Genomic DNA, 17715 nt, shown 5'->3' with positions numbered 1-17715 from the left:
GTTATCATAATTCTTGACGAAAATGATGTTATTAAACTGAATTGACTTGTACATGATAGAACAACCTTTAATCAAAAATAATTAATAGCTGTGTTTGAAACAATGAGGCAAAAAAATCTTGATCGAATATGGGCACATAGACTTTTAATGGGTGACTTCCTTTCTCAATATGTAGTCCACAGCCTCTTCTACGGTGTCAACAACCTGCAAAATACGGCATAAACGATTTGACTTAGGCAACCTCAAACAAAAGTATGATTAAATAGCAATTCAACACCAAATTATTGATACTACACTTTCCACCCACTCAGATAGCTGGTTTCTCTAGTCATCAAGAAGCCAGGGTAAAGGCAAAGGTAGAGTGGATTGCAGTTTCAGGCATCTTTTGGTTATCCAATGATAGCCCAGGAATTTGACAAGGGAGGGAAACTTGAAAGAAGAGGAGGGAAAAACAAAAAGAAAAGAAAAGATGTGGCTGTGTGTTTATTGCCTTGTTTTGATACTATTTATATTAATACATATAGCAAGGAAAGTACATTTGTACAGACACTTTACAGGAACTCATCAACTGCTTACCAGATCTGCCGGAAACTTGGCATGGTTTTCCTTTCCCTTGAAAACCCCTGTCCTAGTCAAAATTGAAAACCAGGGTCGTCCAGCCTGAAATGTAAAACAAAATCCAGTGTTCTACTCAAATATCTGAACAAAATATGTAGTTCATATTACTGACACAAAAATATGAACCAACATTTGTAAGCCAAGTGAGACAAACCTGGCGTGCACCATTGATGTCAACCGAAGGGTTATCTCCTACCATATATAGTGTTTTGAAAAGATGACTTTGAGGAGTTGCACGATTCACATCATGAGCATTAGGATGAAGAGATGACACTAGTTGCTTTAGCACAGTTTCAGCATTCTGGAATACTGATGGATTTGGCTTGCCAAAAGAAGTATATTCCAGAGCTTTGGGGTGGATTCTGCATATTTAACTAGAGGCATTATTCATGGAATCACATGATATTGATAATTTAGAAGTCTATGGCAGGCCAGCAAAGACATGATATAGGGGTTAAATTTTTCAACATTTTATGTCTATTCATCCCAACTCAGTAAAAGTTTTCTGGCTCTAAAATGCACATAGTACCCTAAAACTCATTTGAGCAATTGTACTCATTCAGTTATTGCCCATCCATAGGAGGCCCTCCAAGAGAACACTAGTGATTCGCTGAAAATATTCAAAGGGTATAGCATCAGCAAGTGGAGTTGTCTTACCTATTGAAGATGGATTCTAAAGCAATTCTGAAAGCTCCCATACCAAGACGTTCAATAGGGAAAGTAGCCTACCTTTCGTGGCACACTGTCAGTACATCACTAGTTTTCCAAATGATTTTGCAGCAAGAACACAAGAAACAGATATTAACCTCTATAGTCAACATCGTAACAAACCTGGTATTCAAGATCATCATTTGCAAAATATAGATGAGGTTGGTGTCCAGTTTCCCTTCCAGGAAGACCTCCAGTTCTTAAAATGTCGCAAAGAACCTAATAGTGACATCTATCACCAGTTAACTCAAGAGTCCAAGCATCATATTTCAACAAGAACGTTAGATTACATAATTCAATTAAAAAGAAGCCACTGTATAGAAGATATAAAAAATGAATAAATTGGAAAAGGAGCAAGTTTAGAACCACTAGAAAATAACAACATTAAAGTCCCCCTCAAACCTCCAATATAGGGCCACTCAAGGCATTCGCTAGACACTATAGTTCTAAGCACTAAAACAAGCTAAACAACCATCACTACAATCCAGTTCAGCTACTATTAAATCATTTCTCAGGAGCAGTAAGATCTGCAAGCTGAAAAGATCCAGAGGTTGGACTGTTCAGGCCTCTTGACACTACCTGTATCATTCTAAGAAAACTAGTCTCACTATTCATGGTCCATTCAAATATAGCATTGTCATACTTTTGGACACCAATACAGCAGCATTAGTACCAAAGGAGAGGCCTATGGTATATTCTTAACTGTTCTTCTAGTGTGTAACAAGCCATAGTGCTCTGCATCTCATACCAGCTATATGGTTCATAACTTAATCAGAAGTCCTCTCAGTGAATGCAAATAAGATAAGAAAGACATAAGGCAACCTGAATGTCTCTGCTCCAGTCAACAGGTTCACTAACAATAAATGCTGCCTGAACTCTCTGAGAGTAAATTCTTGAAGCCATCTCTTTAGATGTTATATTTTGATTAGCAGCATGTTTAATTGTCCATTTCTTATAGTGTGCCAGTGGATCAATGTTGTCAAAGTAGGATGCATACTCATCTATTGAAAGAACATTTCTGCAGATAAATCAATACACAAATAAGTGAGTTAGGGCTAAAAACTCAGGCTACAAAATTCTTGAAGGCTTAGGCAAATATCGGTAAAGGAAGCAGATAATCCAAGAAATCAGACAAGTCACAAAAGCTTACTTAAATCCATATTCAGTCATCACTGCAGCAGGTTCACCTTTACCAACAGCAACAATCAACTCATTCTCAAATCTGTAGTAAATATGTAATCAACATAGAGACAAACATACTGAGATCCAAAAAAAAAAAAAAAATACTGAACACAGATATGAACATCTTACTTATTCTATTTATCATTCATTTTATATTTTTTCCTTACTTCAACTCTGGTACGCATGCTCACATGTTATTTCATTGGCTTGTAAATTTCTTTAATTTGGATACCCAAAAGTCCCATTCCCTTATCACTGAGTTTTAAACTGAGAAGCAAGAGTTACTTGCAGCCTGGGTAGGCCTTACAACCATGGTAACCAAGAACTAGTGTGATATAACTATTACAAAGTCAGATGCCCCCAGGAAATTGAACCTCTGACCTCTTGTACAAAGGTTCTTAACCACTCAACCAAACCCTGGGGTTATATTTTACATTTATCATCACCTTGGTGAGCTTACAGATACAACTTAAGTTTATTTCATGAAACAGTTTATGGGATGAATAAAATCAAGGGCATATGATCTTTGCTTCAAAAGAGGTCTAGATGCCTGATGGGCGAACATGTGATACCAACCCTCTACTTCCAAAACAAATCGATTCCTTTTTGGATGCAACTATATTCTATTTCTAGTCTCTCAAACAATGCTGTAACACATAATATAAATTTAAATCTAATTAATATTTCAGGGATCCTCAATGTCAGCATGAATATAAAGTCCTTGAAACTTGGTAATTAGCCATAAATCATACTCAATATAAACGCCTACCTATTGACCAGCTGTTTAAAAGGTGAATGGCCTTGTACGACCTGCATTGTAATCACAATTTAAAGAGCTGATCAATGCAAAAGAGCTAAGCGCTATAATAAAAAAAAGAAAGCAGAGTTTGGAGTCAGATATAGTTTAAAAAATAAAAAAGTAGCAGAACCTGTGAAGGTAGAACATTTACACCCAGAAGTTTACTCAACTCAGAGGCTCTTTTAGATTCACGAAAACCACCTCCTGTTGAGATTCAGAATCGTTGCCAATGAACTTATTAAAAATGCATTATTTAGTTCTTCAATAACCAATATGTAAATCAACGCCAAAATTTATACACAATCAATACAATATTAATCATCAGCAGAATCCCAAGACAGAAGAATCCAAAAATAAACTAAACAACTTACCATTAGTCAAGAACACATAAGGAATCTTCAAATCACCTGCCCACAATATGGAAAAAAAAAAAAAAAAAAAAGTGGGTGAAAAAAGGTTCAGCTTTATAATTTCCAAAAAAGTTAAACAATATTTCAGGTGAGTCAGTACCAGATTCTTGGTAGAGTCTCTTAAGAGCCGAAGGAGAGCCACCAATAGGCGTGTTGCCTAACAGAAGGACGCCGTCGATATCGAAGGCAATACCAAATGAAGGTCTGTTTTTAAGAATGGAGCTTTAAATCAATGAATGTTTTTGAGAAAAGAATTAAATAGAAGCGTAGAAGGCGTACCGTTGGGATTGCGAGGAGACTTGTGAGAATGGACGAAAAGTAGTTGTGGAGTTGAATAGTGAGGATATATTATTTGTGTTTCGACTCTGTAGAGCTTTTCTCAAGATTGAGAATCTCATTTTTGTTTTGCTCTCAATCGATCTTGACAGCAGTTTGAGTGAAGAAGAGAAAGGTTATTGAAGCTCTCTCCACTGTCCTTGAACTGTATTTTTCTCATTTTTACAATTTTTTTTTTTTATATATATTTTAAAGGAAAATAATAGAGACACGGGAAATAGTGCACCGAATCTGTGTACCTAATGACGTCTAATGACATAGTAAAATTCTGATCATCGATTAATTATAACTTAATATTAATCAACGATCAAGATTATATCACGTTATTTGGTGCACTACTCTTAGTGACTGTAACATTACTCTATTTTAAATTAACGGAACGGAGTTTCTGGGTGTATGTAGTATGTACATGTCGTCTCCAATTCTCTTATATTATTTTTACGATTAAAAATATAAAATTAAATAAATTATATTAGATAAATAGATAATACAGTAATCTTCCTGTACTGTAAGTCACGAACAAAAATAAATTTTAGTTACGTTAATTTTTTATTTTGACAACAATGACTCTTACGTGTAAAGTATTAAAAGAGTTTTAAAAATTATACGTGATTGATCTATGAGATTTGAATATGGTACTGAAATTATATATATTACAGAAACATAAATAATAGACTGACAAGAGAGGTTTTTATAGTGGTTCGAATGCTTAAAGTAAATCCTACGTCCACTGTTATTTTATTATTCTCTAATTATTTTTATGATATTGCCCGTAAGTCATACAAAGATGAATAAATATTTTGTTTTACATAAAGAAATAATGAAGCTCAAATCTATATCTAGCTCTCATATTCCCAACCTCCTTTTTTCGTGAAAAGAGGTGCTCATTTATACACCTTCTAGGTCAATGTAATGAGTGTTTCTGCAAGTTGTCATGACACATGGGGATCATTCTCTAATCCTTATCTTTTTATTTTGATAAAGTTGGGACAAGTGTGCGGTCCTTATTCACTCATAGATAAAATTTGAGTCTGTTGGGTTAGTGAAAGCCGCATCTCTTCTATCTTGGGACAATATGACAGCTCATAGATAATACAAAGTCTTTCTAAGCTCTGATTGATTGATGTGAACATCAGTGTGATCTTTTAAACATGAGAATTTATGAAACTTTTTGGGTGAAAAAGAGTCGTTAAGGCAAACCTTGGGTGGGAAAAAATCGTTTACTACACAAATGGATTAGTTTTAATTTTTTATGTGTGACAAGAAAATATTCACATATTTTATTTATTATTGGTGGTCATTCAAAACCTCTGAATAGTCTTAAGATTTTATCATGCGACCACGACCAAGTGGTTAACTTGGTGTTGTTTCTACGCTATTTTATGGCTTCACGCCCAGTAATTGTATTAAGCTAAATAGAGAGATTAATTAGCTACAACTTCAATGTGAAGAAACCTTTTAGTGAAATTCATCATAAATATGTTTAATCATATGTCAATTATAAATCTGCTGCAACTATAATATGAGAATCTGAGCCTTGTGACTCACTGTAAACTTTCCACCTGCTTAATCACTGAGACATAAAAAAAGAAAAAAGGGTCCAGAAGTTCTTCAACATGCACCTGATAATGTACAAACCCTATATAACTATCAACAAGCCCATCTGTTTAATAAGATTACTAGAGAGAACGGGCCTCATCTACCTGGATGGACATAATTTTTTTTTACTGCTTATACATAAGCATAGATGAATAGAAATACCAGAAATATTTCATTGAAGTAACTTCCAAATACAGCCTTACATGACATCCAGGCATCCAAAATATTCCAGATCAAAGATAAAGGTACTACAAATATAGAAAAATACTTCCACTCCGGGAAACAGAAACAGCACATCGTTGCTCCTTCTGTTTTCTATATTTTGGTATTATTTTGTTCTTCAACATTAATAAAATTGAATGTACAATATACAAACACAGCCTAGGAGAGCATAGCCTTGTTTTATGCATACAAACCCAAGATCCAGTTACTTATATAAATCCATACTGCAATTCCACCCTATCTATCAATAGTCAGTACACGAAGGGAGAACCCATCTCCCAATTTTTTATGGTTAAACCGAATTTCTACACATATGATATATATGCAAGCATTACAAGCCATAATCAACCCTCCAGATCACTCTTAATATAACAAACAACAGAAACAAAGGACAGGTGCCAGTCACATCACTCAATCATCTTATCGGGGTTGAACTTCATACACTCCCTAAAAATGAGTTCCTTTATATCTTCTTCATTCAAGGTTGTCTGTTCAAAATCAAAGATGAAAGGATACAGGCAAGTGGGCTCCTCGTTGATCTCATGAAGACTTGATAGATATGGATGGTTCAATGCTTCCTCAACTTTACATGCATCATAAGAAGAGATGTTCATATCAATAAGAGAATGAGAAAACTTAATAGGTTTATTGCAGATATATTATGCTAAAAGGCATACCAGTTATCCGTTTGGCTGGATCAAAAACTAGCATTTTCTCAGCAAGATCAATTGCCAATGGAGACATGCTTGGGAACTTCAGAGAAAAGGGTTGCTTGGGTACATGAGGAAGCTGCTTGACATACTTCCGAGCATTATCACTTCTTAGGAATCCAAGATCTGAATCATCTGGTGAACCTAACAACTATTTTGGAAAAAATCAAGAAATTTGTTGTCATTAACATCAGATATAATACCTTACCAACTAAGATATGCAACTAGTCCAGCACTTCTTGAAACACCTATACTACATCTTTACCATAAGTATGCTACTAATAGTTTCAAAAGTTGGTTAGTAGATACCAACAAAGGATGAGTACCTCAGTTATAAGTGTCAACTGCTGAACATAGTCTTTACCAGGAAAAAGAGGCTCCCTTCTAATAATTTCCATGAGAATGCAACCAACAGACCAAATATCAATAGCTGCAGTATACTCTGAGCAGTTCAGCAGCAATTCAGGGGCTCGATACCAACGAGTGACTACATACTCTGTCATGAAATCTGTCTCTGAAGTGGTTCTTGCAAGCCCAAAGTCACAAATTTTGAGATCACAGTTTGCATCAAGAAGCAGGTTGCTGGGTTTTAAATCCCGGTGCAATACATTTGCAGAGTGTATGTACTTCAGTCCCCGCAACAGTTGGTACAGGAAATACTGCCAAAGGCATTAAACAAGCTATTTTTAGTTGTTGCCATTTATTGGTTGACTCAAGCTAATTTGTCAAACATATAACTGATTTCAGACGCCTTCAAGCTCATATATAGCCATTCCATTAGATTTTGAACTGGATAATAAACAATGAATCAAATAGACATAATTTTGGCAATGGAATGCTCATGAAATGCAATTCACAATAAGAAAGAAAGAGACATAATTTTCGCTCCTTGATCATATTTAAGGATAAGAAAGGATAAACTATCAGCCTCTAGTGCAATATGTGGCTTCTCTTTCTAGTACAACAGTATTAACCATCTTAGTATAGCTGGTTGAGCAATTCAGCATGTGAAAAATCTGTTTCCAACTCTAAGCAGTGTTGAAACACTATGATACACACTTGTCATATATTACTGTTCCGAAGAACTTTACCTCTTCAGTCAAAGAAAATAGATTATCAGTTAATTCACTTCATAGGGAAATCATTAAAAATGTATATTTGTGTAAATGATATGCTTTACAACAGGGTTGTTATACATTTTTTTATAATAAAATGACGACGCTATCTTTAAACTCATCCAAATTCCATATTTGATGCAAACCATCTTACTGACATGTCAAAAGTGAAAGCTTCATATGTAAATGGTTTTGATAGCAGAATGTGTATTTCAGAAGTATAAAATATTGTATTAAACTACATAACTTGTAGAACAATTGCATGATCAAGTACAAAGTACAGAGTATAGAAGGCAACACCGTTGACGAGAAGAGCAACAGGGTTCAAGAAGTAGGTTGTGTTATCCATTAAGTTTTGTTTAGATCTTCCACAGGAAATGAATAAGGTGAGAGCATCAAGTTTTTTAATCCTTTCTAAGACAAATCTTATTTCTTTTCAGCCTGAATAAATCATTCACGAAAAATAATTATTTGGCATGTTAAGGAAGGATGAAACTATGTTTCCTCTAAATGATGTTACAAACTTGTAAATCAAACATCCGTTCAGTCTGTAAAAACATTACTAAGCTTTTTCATTTGGTACAGAAGTACTCACAAAAACTGGCTGAGCACGTTAACTCACAAAAATATTGCAAGCCAGCTCACAATTTGATATTTGAAACAATCTTACCGACCCACCATCTGGATGAATTTTTTTTCTCTATAGAGCAAACATGTGATGCAAAGAGCTCATTTAATTAGACAAACCACTAGTTTGTGAATAGAAAACAAATCCAACCAATTTACCTGACAGTGATCATCTGTTAAAGCCTGGTTGGAGCGAATTATCTGATGTAGATCAGTATCCATCAATTCATAAACAATATAAACATCATTGAACTTTTCCTTATCCATTGGCGGAATTATGTCCTTAATCTTGATAACCTGCAACATACAACTGCCTTAATCTCTCTAGTTTAAGGCACAAGAAAATACAAATAATCTGTTTTGCAAATCAGACACAATCAATTCACAAACACATCAAAAAAGAGAAAGTTTAGTGAAGTACATACATTGTCATGATCCATGTGGCCAAGGAGTTTGATCTCGCGGAGAGTTCTCTTAGCATCAATTCTGTTATCAAATGCATTCGTAATCTTTTTTATAGCAACAGATTCTTTTGTCTCAGAATTTGTTGCACTACTGCATCAGAGAACAAGTTTTACCACATCAATTATGTTAGTATCTGAAAATTAAATTCAATTTTAAACATAATAAATAGACGATTTGATAGAAAGAACAGACAGAATATCATCCTAAAAACACGCAATCAAAACAATATTAAATTAAATTAAACAAAAAAAATCCTCACCTTAGCAAAGCCAAAAATATCCGTCCAAATGTCCAATTTCCAAACAGTATAAAATATACTAAAGCATAAAATTTGAATCTCTTTTTAAAATAAATCTACTTTTACAAGCTCCAGCAGCTTAAAACTAAAACAGATTGTTTAATTCCAAAAGTTGAAAAACAGAAACAGAAAGTTCAAAAGGAAAGAAAATATACCAAACGATGCCGTATGCGCCGCGACCGACGGGCTGAATAGGAGGCACGTACTTGGAGGAGACTTGGAAAAGGTTTCCTAGAATGTTGTACTGTACGTATCTGCCTCCACACATTGAGATTCCTCTCTCTCCTTTTACAGCAAAATCATTCTCCATCTTGAGAAGTAGAAAACAATAAAAGTTAAGTTCAAAATGAAAGACTTGAGTGTTTTAGGTCAAGTCTGTGCTTTTTATGTTAACAGAGATGATAAAGAGGGGGAAGAGAAGGGGCCCTTCGGGGTGTGCTTTTACAATTGGGTTTTGAAATTTGAATAGATATATGAAATCAAAGGCGTTTTTAAGCTTGACCAATGAATGTATGACTTTGAATTTTAATTCTTACTGATCTTCTACTGGATGAAGTGCGTTGGCCTTCTTCAAACTTTGAAATAATTATCACGTGTCCGAGTAAGATAGTCACAATAGTGCACACGGCTTCTCCGCGAATTTTCTTTTTTACTGATCTTCCACCGGATGATATTTATTACGTGTCTGCGTAAGATAGTCAAAATGGTCTACGCGGCTTCTCCCTGAATTTTCTTTTATTTTTGAGTTGATTAACAATATTTAAAGCGTAGTACTTGTCTCGTTTGCTTAACAATCAGTCTAACTTGTCTAATTGTATGTTGACTAATTATCAATTATTAAAAAAAATTATAAATAAAATTAGGTTTATCGTATTTAAAAAGGAAAAATATTATCTAATGAAAGACTACCGAATGTTATCTCAAGACTACCATGGTTGGTTAACAACATTTAAAGCGTAATACTTGTCTCACAATCATGACATATGAGGCCGCAACTTACATGAGTTTGTGAGTCTAACTTGTTTAATTATTAACTATTGGCCGAACGATTTGTGCATACCCAAAGTTTACCGTAACGACAAGTTGATACCTAAAAGGTTTTGAAACGATAAATAGGTACCTTCCGTTATATTCGGTTAATGATTTTTGTTTATTAATAGTGAAAAGACTAAAATGCCCTTCAAAGTTTCAATTTTTGTTTTTTATAAATTTAAAAATTTCTAAAAAAGCCCCTAGGTTTGCTAATTTAATTAAACACCCCCATATATAAAAAGTTTGTTAAATGACAAAAACACCCCCACCACCCCCAATGCCAGATTCCGGCCACCATCGCCGGAATTTGGGGGTTTTTTGAAAATTTTAAATTTATAAAAAACTAAAATTCAAACTTTTAAGGGCATTTTAGTCTTTTCACTATTAATAAACAGTAATAAACAGAAATCACTAACAGAACATGACGGAAAGTACCTATTTGTCATTTCAAAACCTTTTGGATACCAACTTGTCTTTACGATGAATCTTGGGTATGTGTAAGTCGTTCTCCCTTAACTATTAAAAAAAATTTGTAAATAAAATTAGGTTATGAAGCAATTTTTATCATATTTAAAAAGGAAAAATATTATCTAATCTCAACTTTATTACTTTTTTATGCCACTGATTACATGACGAAGGTAACAATATTTAACGGGAAAAGGATAAAGTGACTTACATATCCTTAGTTTTTTTTTTTTCTTTTGTTCTTTTTTTAAGTGAATTTAGTTCTTAAAATCTAAATTTTAATAATTTTGAAAAACTAACCAACTTTTTTTCATAGGAAATTGAAAAAATGAAATATTTAATATTTAAAACTAAAATAATTTTTTTATAAAATAAAAAATTATTATTTATTTTATAAAAAGAGATAATTTAAATCTTTTATTTAGTATTTAAATTTTTATTATTTATTTTGTAAAAAAAAAAAATGAAATTTGTTTAATTATGTTTGACCCTTATATAATGTTAAATCTATCCTTACATAATTATTTATTGTCCCTTAATTGAACAATTTATAACTTTTGTCCTTCCATACAAAAATCCAAAAAAATTGTATCCTAATTGATAATATCCCTAAGTAAAACCAAATACAAAATTGGATAGCTGTGCATTTTCGTTTTAAAATCTTTAGGGAGCGTTTGGATTATATAATATTTTATTAAAGAGGAATATTATATTAATGGAATAAAAAATCACCTTGAAGATTACTGGGAATGTTTAAAAAATGTGTTTGGTTGGTTTGAATAAATTGGTGAATAATATGTTTGGTTGGGAGGATAAATTATGTTATATAGATCATTAAATTGCCCTCCTTTTTAAATATTAATATAATTTTTTTTAATTATTTTTTGAATAATTTCTTTTAACCTCCAACTTTTCAAATTTAGCAAAAACACCCTAACAACCAAAAATATTTTAAACTTAACAAAAACACCCCAAGCCACTGCCGGCAATCGGCCACCACCGTTAGCGGTCGCCAACAGTGCCACAAATCTAGCCGTGACGCCAGCAGTGCCACATATCTGGCAGCCTCCGACGGCGATCCACGGTGGTGGTTAGCTCTGGGTACAATAACATTTCTGTAAATAATGATAATAACAAGGGCAATGTCATCCGAAAATTTTTAAAAAATGAGGACAAAAATGTATGCATGAGTGAATTTGGTGTTTTGTAAATCTTAATAAATATAAGGCTAATTTGGATCAAATGCTCAACTATTTAGGGGTAATATGGGAAACACAATATATTACCTTGGGTAAGTTTTAATAATAGAGTCTAGACTCCGACCACCCCCCCCCCCCCCCCCCCCCCCCCCCCCCCCCCCCCCCCCCCAAAAAGGTATTAAGGTTCCCGGCAATTGAGAAGTGTAACAATGTGAGCTTAACAAGATTTACTTTACATTTTTTTACCAATATGATTCATTAATGACTTATAAAAAATATTTAATTGGTATTTAAAAGGCTTTATAACCAATGTTCTAAAACTCAGGACAGGTCAGCTAGTTGAACCGATTCGATAGGGTCTTGGCCACAACTCTGGTCCAGTAACACAAGAAACCCGCTTCTACGCATTGACCCACTTTAGACCGTTATCAAACCGGTGTAACAATGTCAGACCAGAGGCAAATCCGATTCACTAAAACTAAAAATCCCTAAAAAAATTCTAACTCTCCATCTTCATTCTTCTCATTGCTATGCTAGATTGTCGATCAACCAACTCAGGCTGCTGCGGTCTATCTGTTGTCCGCTGCCGGAAATTGTGCACTGCACGTCCTTCTTCTTTGTAACTAAAGCCTAGACACCATGGGTGATCGATTCTGGGTATCCTACATTTTTTAAGGAATCGGAATCGGCCCGTTCCTAAAATTTGGAACCGAAACCTATAACACCGGTTCTGGTTCTGGGTACCCAGAAAAATTATTTTACCCCGCATAAGTTTAAAAAATGAAAAAAAACCCTTAATACTTACAAATACCCCCCCGCCTGGCACCCGATTGTTAGAGTAGGTGCCCTAGAGCCAATCAATTATTGTAAAATTGACTCTATAATAAATATTTATTTATCAATAAAATGCATATTTTTCTATATCATGTATGTAATGATATATGTCCTTAGGATGGTAGAACCATGACGAGGGTATCAAGTGTTTCAAATCTTGATAGTGAGAACCCTATGATCACATATGGTGGCCATTCTGATCAAGGACACAGATAATACGGTAAGGCTATCATAGTGTTGAACGACCTTGTCGAAAGGCAGTAATTGATCTCACTTGTCAAGTTTGTTTGCCGACAACCTGGTGCAACGCATGAGTGCTTGTTAAAGGCAAATTCAGTGGACAGACCCACCAGAAGATTCCATATGGATGGTAACCCTAGTGTATATGGAATAAATCCTCTAACGGATGGTGGTGCATGTGATCTTTAGACTTGAGATCACCTGAGCGCCTTGTGCACCAATTGGTGTAGTTTGACACTAGCCCAACGTAGTTCTATTCAGAGCTATCAATACGGTAGTGATTAGTTACATTGAGAAGTGTATCGAGACTATGGTGGATCGACAAAGGATTCATCACTTTTGGGTACTGGAGAAGTTATCTCACAAGGTAATTCAGTAAATGGCAATGACACCAAATCTGTGACCACAGTGGGATTGAGTTGATGCTCAATCCAATTTAATATTTCTGTCATTGGTCCAGAACTGAATACAAACACGTCGAGGATATATGAGGTTGACACTATTCTTGTACCTCAGTCTCGATGAGATAACAGTTGATGAAATCATTTGATTACACGGTAACCATACCATTAACAGGCTGCGGTTTCGTTGAATCCGAATCTATCAGGTGGCCATGATGTCTTGCTAGGGGCTAATCTTGGTATGTGTGTAGTGAGATGATTAATTGGTGTTAATCGCGATATTACACATTGTCGATATGATTAGGAGCCTATGGGTCACACACTTAGAAGATAATTTAAGAATCAATTTGTGAGAAAGGTATTTTCATCTTTTAGGACGAAAGGGTATTTTGGTAATCTCATAGCACAATTAAATTTACTGAGGTTGTTGCCTATATTTAATTTTAATATTAAATACAAATTAGTGAGATTATATTTAAATATATCTATGTATATATTTAAATGAATTATTATTATTAATTGAATGTTAATATATTATTATATATTAATTAATTTTAATAATAATAATAATTAATTAATTAAAATACCATAATGGGTATGTTTGGTTGCAAGGGTAAACTAGGGTTACAGTCTATGGCTATTCCTAAGTGGAATAGGGTTTTAATTGTTGCACTATATAAGTGCAACTTAAAATTAAAACAAAGAGAATTATTCATTTAATTAAAACCCTAGCCACCCTATCTCTCTCCCTCTCAAGAAGAAAACTTTTCTTGTTCTTCTTTCTTGATTCTTGAAGCCCTTGATTGTTCTAGCAAAATAATCAAGGGTTTTGCGGATTATCTTTGTATGGACTTCCGTGAGTATGATCCTACTTTGGATTGATTGGCAAAAAATCACGTGAATAGTAGACCGTGAACTGTGTTCCTGTCCGAAATCAGAGATATTCGAAGGAGCCTCCAAACGTACGTAAGTATTATAATCTTTGAATGGATTTACTTTATATAGATTTTTGTTTATAAACATGTAAACGGTATAATCTATACTCGGATCTAGGCAAAGAAAAGTAATTGATTTACCGATTGAATTTTTGTTTTCCGCTGCGTATGGTAGATCAATTACTTACACGTTAACAAAAAATAAAATTACAAATACATTATACAGCCTTCATGCCCACCACCTCCAATTCAACTTTATCGAAACTAAGAATTTCACATAGTAAATTACAATAATCCATTGATAAATCACAAATTCAAAATTACAAACTCCAAAATTAAAATGATAAAATTACATAACATATAAAATAAGTAACATAACAATTAACAACATCCAAATATAAAAAATTGAAAATATCTCATGCTCCATGCTCTAAATTTTTTGGGTCACATGCATTAATTTCTACAAAATAAATACACGAAAGTGAATTGGTAAGTTCAAAATATTAAATACAATTATTTGAGAATAAATTTAAATATAAATATAAATTTATATTACAAAATAAATACTAGAAAGTCAATTAGCAAGTTCAAAATATTGAATACAATTTGTAAGTTCAACACACACTTGAGACAATAAGCAATTTTGATTACTTATTTGATCCACAACAAACAGCACACACAAATAATTACATCAAAATGAATTGTCATTAGACTGCATAATTCAATTTTATATAGCAAGCGGTTAATAATCAACAGCAAATGTCACCGAATAACAGAGACATTTTCAAAGGCTTTAAACTCATAGAGAAGGGAATCACGGAGTTATTTATTAGTTTGGTGGTATAGCAATTTTAGAAGAAGTTCAATAATTTTGCCCACTGTGGAATTGGAGTTGTTTTTTTTGCATCAACCTCTTATGAGTATCATTCCTTTTTTGTTCTACAAGATGGCAACCACAATGGATAGAATTGCACTAATGTTGCTTCAATGTATAAGTTGCAGAATAGTGAACTGACAAAATGTTTACGGTTAGTCAAATCACATCAAAAAGTAAGTTATTTTTGTATAGCTCAAAAATGGATTTGTTGTCCTAAACTAAAGAACTATGTCTCATCATATGCAAGTCAAGACAACCCCATTTAGTGAAATCCTTTTACTTAATCAATTATGCATTTGCTCTCTTAGTCATTTTACCAAACACTTTATATGTTGATTCACATCTTCAAAGAACTTCACATACAAAACATATATCTAAATCCCACCATTTATTTATATCCATAATTCATTCAAACTTCAACTCTCTAAACTCTTCTAACTACATCAATGGCAAGCAGGCCGCAACACAACAAGACATAAAATCTTATTTTCAATATCAATAATTTAATATTAGTTTATTATTATGTAATGCAAGGTGCCTCTAATGATTTTTAGAAGAAATATATGCTGCAATGATACGGGATAAAATCTTAGTTGTACCTTAGTGAAAGAAGAAGATCGTGTCAAGTCGTTGTCTTGTTCAGTTTTCTTCAGCTGCTCCTCTGATGTCACCAACAAACCGAAGCATATTAGCAATTTAGCAAAATCTAATGTTAGAACAAAATTATATTAAAATTGAAAACCCTAAATCAAAAAGATTTATAATTGAAATTGAAATAGAAAACCCTAACTCAAAAAGATTATAAATTTTGAAAATACCTAATTGGAGATAATGAAAAGACTAGACGGTGAGAGAATAGTGTTCGACAATTTGAATTGGCAGCACCGAAGATTCAACGATGTCAAGTTTTTCAACTGAGAGAGAGCGATAAGGATGGAGAGAAACAAGGGAAATTTTTTTTCCCTAAAATTTAATTAAATTTTTTATATGACAGAAAAATTACAAACCCCCCCTTTAATGTTATTTCATATCAGTCCCGGTTCCCAATTCCGATTTTGGTTCTTGACTGCAGGAGTCAGAACTGGAATCGCACAATGTCTATTCTAGATTTTTGGAACCAGAACCAACCTATTGACGGTCTGTTTTGGGAGGGAACCAAAACCGAACCTCGAGTACCTGCATGATTTCAATTCCAATCGGTTCTTTTGCATCCCTTACTAGACACACCAAAAGGCCAAGACTTGTCCAAAATCATTATGTTTCACTCCATCCCTTTGTTAATTTGACGATAATCAACCAAAGTTGACTATATTGTGTAAGGTTAGAGTCTTCAATTTTTATTTTTATTTTTGTTCTTATTTAAATTGTTTAGTTTTTTTTCTTAATTGGCTAGGTTTTGCCATTTTGCCATTCAACCATTCAAGAGAGAAGGCTTTCTTGGGGGAGAAAATTAAAGATGTCATTGTCATCGTTCCAGGTACATTATTTTTGATGTAATATTTGATAAAAATGCATTTTGTTAAGAATTATTTGGGTCGAACGGATTTATATTGTTGCTTGTTGTAGCTTATTTCAATTATGCGCAAAGGCTGGAAACTAAGGATGCAAGCACCATCGTCAGGCTTAATGTGGCTAGGATAATCGATGAGCCTATAGCAGCGACCATTGCTTATGATCTAGACAAGAAAGGGGGAGAGAATAACATTTTGGTTTATGATCTTGCTAATGGAACCTTTGATGTTTGTATTTTGATTATTGACAATGGTGTGTTTGAGGTTCTTGCTTCTAGTGGAGATACCCATTTGGGAGGAAAGGATTTTGATCACAGAGTGAGGGACTAGTTCATCAAGTTGATCACAGAGTTGAGGCAAATTTTTTGTTATCTAAAAATTATAATATACAAAGAAAAAAAAATAAGAACTTAAATACGTTGAACCTAACTACCATTTTAGTACTCTCATTTTTATTTTTTGAGTTTGAAGTGTTAAACTAGGTTACTAAAATGCAATTTCATCTTCAATTTCAAATGAAATCCCTAATTCCTTTTTGATGCACCAGTCTGCCACAATCTATCACAACTCAAACCCCAATCTATCACACAATCACCACAACACACAATCATTTAAACAACAACCCAATGAGCAATTTCACATAAATGGCTCTAGCAAGAGCCACCAGAATTTGTCATAAACCACTACACAAACTGGGAACACACAAAGCAACCAAGGATGCATGACGGATTGCAGGTGCACAGGTTGTGCACAGGCGATGCACAGATTACACATGGCAATAATGAAGAACACGATGTGGAGGTTTAGGAATTAGGGTGGGGTATATCTCATATATATATATATATATATATATATATATATATATATATAGAAATATGTAAGGGTTATTTTTTCATTTATTGGGGGATTATGTAGTGAAAAATTTATTACGTTATGTTGACGTCAATATAACGTAATAATGCAAAATAAAAATTTTCACCAACCCAACAAATTAAGAGCAAACAAGCATAAGCCTAGTTAGTAAATACGGCACGGCAAAAAAAACTGTACGGGAATTTTACAGGTATAATATGGTAAATGGTAAAAAATACATTTATAAAATTCAGCCATAAAATTTAAATACGGGAAAAAT

The 17715-nt window shown here is 33.6% G+C and overlaps 2 protein-coding genes across 2 annotated transcripts; both read right to left on the bottom strand.

Annotated features, from left to right (window-relative positions):
- Positions 1-2: 2 nt before the first annotated feature.
- Positions 3-4193, bottom strand: LOC116109516 (uncharacterized protein YKR070W-like). The gene is made up of 12 exons (XM_031395741.1): positions 3997-4193; positions 3818-3921; positions 3679-3714; positions 3438-3511; positions 3278-3318; positions 2477-2548; positions 2149-2344; positions 1450-1545; positions 1276-1343; positions 773-980; positions 577-660; positions 3-204 (listed from the first exon to the last, which is right to left on the bottom strand). The coding sequence occupies exons 1-12, from the start codon at positions 4113-4115 to the stop codon at positions 145-147; spliced, it is 1158 nt and encodes a 385-aa protein (XP_031251601.1). The 5' UTR covers positions 4116-4193; the 3' UTR covers positions 3-144.
- A 1618-nt stretch (positions 4194-5811) lies between these two features.
- LOC116109517 (mitogen-activated protein kinase homolog NTF6) lies at positions 5812-9571 on the bottom strand. The gene is made up of 6 exons (XM_031395742.1): positions 9245-9571; positions 8752-8881; positions 8486-8623; positions 6911-7243; positions 6552-6735; positions 5812-6457 (listed from the first exon to the last, which is right to left on the bottom strand). Exons 1-6 carry the CDS (start codon positions 9397-9399, stop codon positions 6282-6284), a joined length of 1116 nt encoding a protein of 371 aa, XP_031251602.1. The 5' UTR covers positions 9400-9571; the 3' UTR covers positions 5812-6281.
- Between the last annotated feature and the right edge of the window lie 8144 nt (positions 9572-17715).

The sequence above is a fragment of the Pistacia vera genome, unplaced genomic scaffold, assembly GCF_008641045.1.
Source record: "Pistacia vera cultivar Batoury unplaced genomic scaffold, PisVer_v2 Contig581, whole genome shotgun sequence".
NCBI classification, from domain to species: Eukaryota; Viridiplantae; Streptophyta; class Magnoliopsida; order Sapindales; family Anacardiaceae; genus Pistacia; species Pistacia vera.
The sequence above is the reverse complement of the archived record's forward strand: the minus strand, read 5'-3'. Positions and strand labels throughout refer to the sequence as shown.

What these genes read in the sequence shown, in the direction of transcription:
- LOC116109516 (XM_031395741.1), bottom strand. Translation starts at nt 4,115, where the DNA reads ATGAGATTCTCAATCTTGAGAAAAGCTCTACAGAGTCGAAACACAAAT. An exon ending in GTCTCCTCGCAATCCCAACG is followed by an intron (nt 3,922 to 3,996) that starts GTACGCCTTCTA and finishes TCTTAAAAACAG; the next exon opens with ACCTTCATTTGGTATTGCCT. An exon ending in GAGACTCTACCAAGAATCTG is followed by an intron (nt 3,715 to 3,817) that starts GTACTGACTCAC and finishes TATTGTGGGCAG; the next exon opens with GTGATTTGAAGATTCCTTAT.
- LOC116109517 (XM_031395742.1), bottom strand. Translation starts at nt 9,399, where the DNA reads ATGGAGAATGATTTTGCTGTAAAAGGAGAGAGAGGAATCTCAATGTGT. An exon ending in GCCACATGGATCATGACAAT is followed by an intron (nt 8,624 to 8,751) that starts GTATGTACTTCA and finishes TGTATGTTGCAG; the next exon opens with GTTATCAAGATTAAGGACAT. An exon ending in TCCAGCCAAACGGATAACTG is followed by an intron (nt 6,458 to 6,551) that starts GTATGCCTTTTA and finishes ATGCATGTAAAG; the next exon opens with TTGAGGAAGCATTGAACCAT.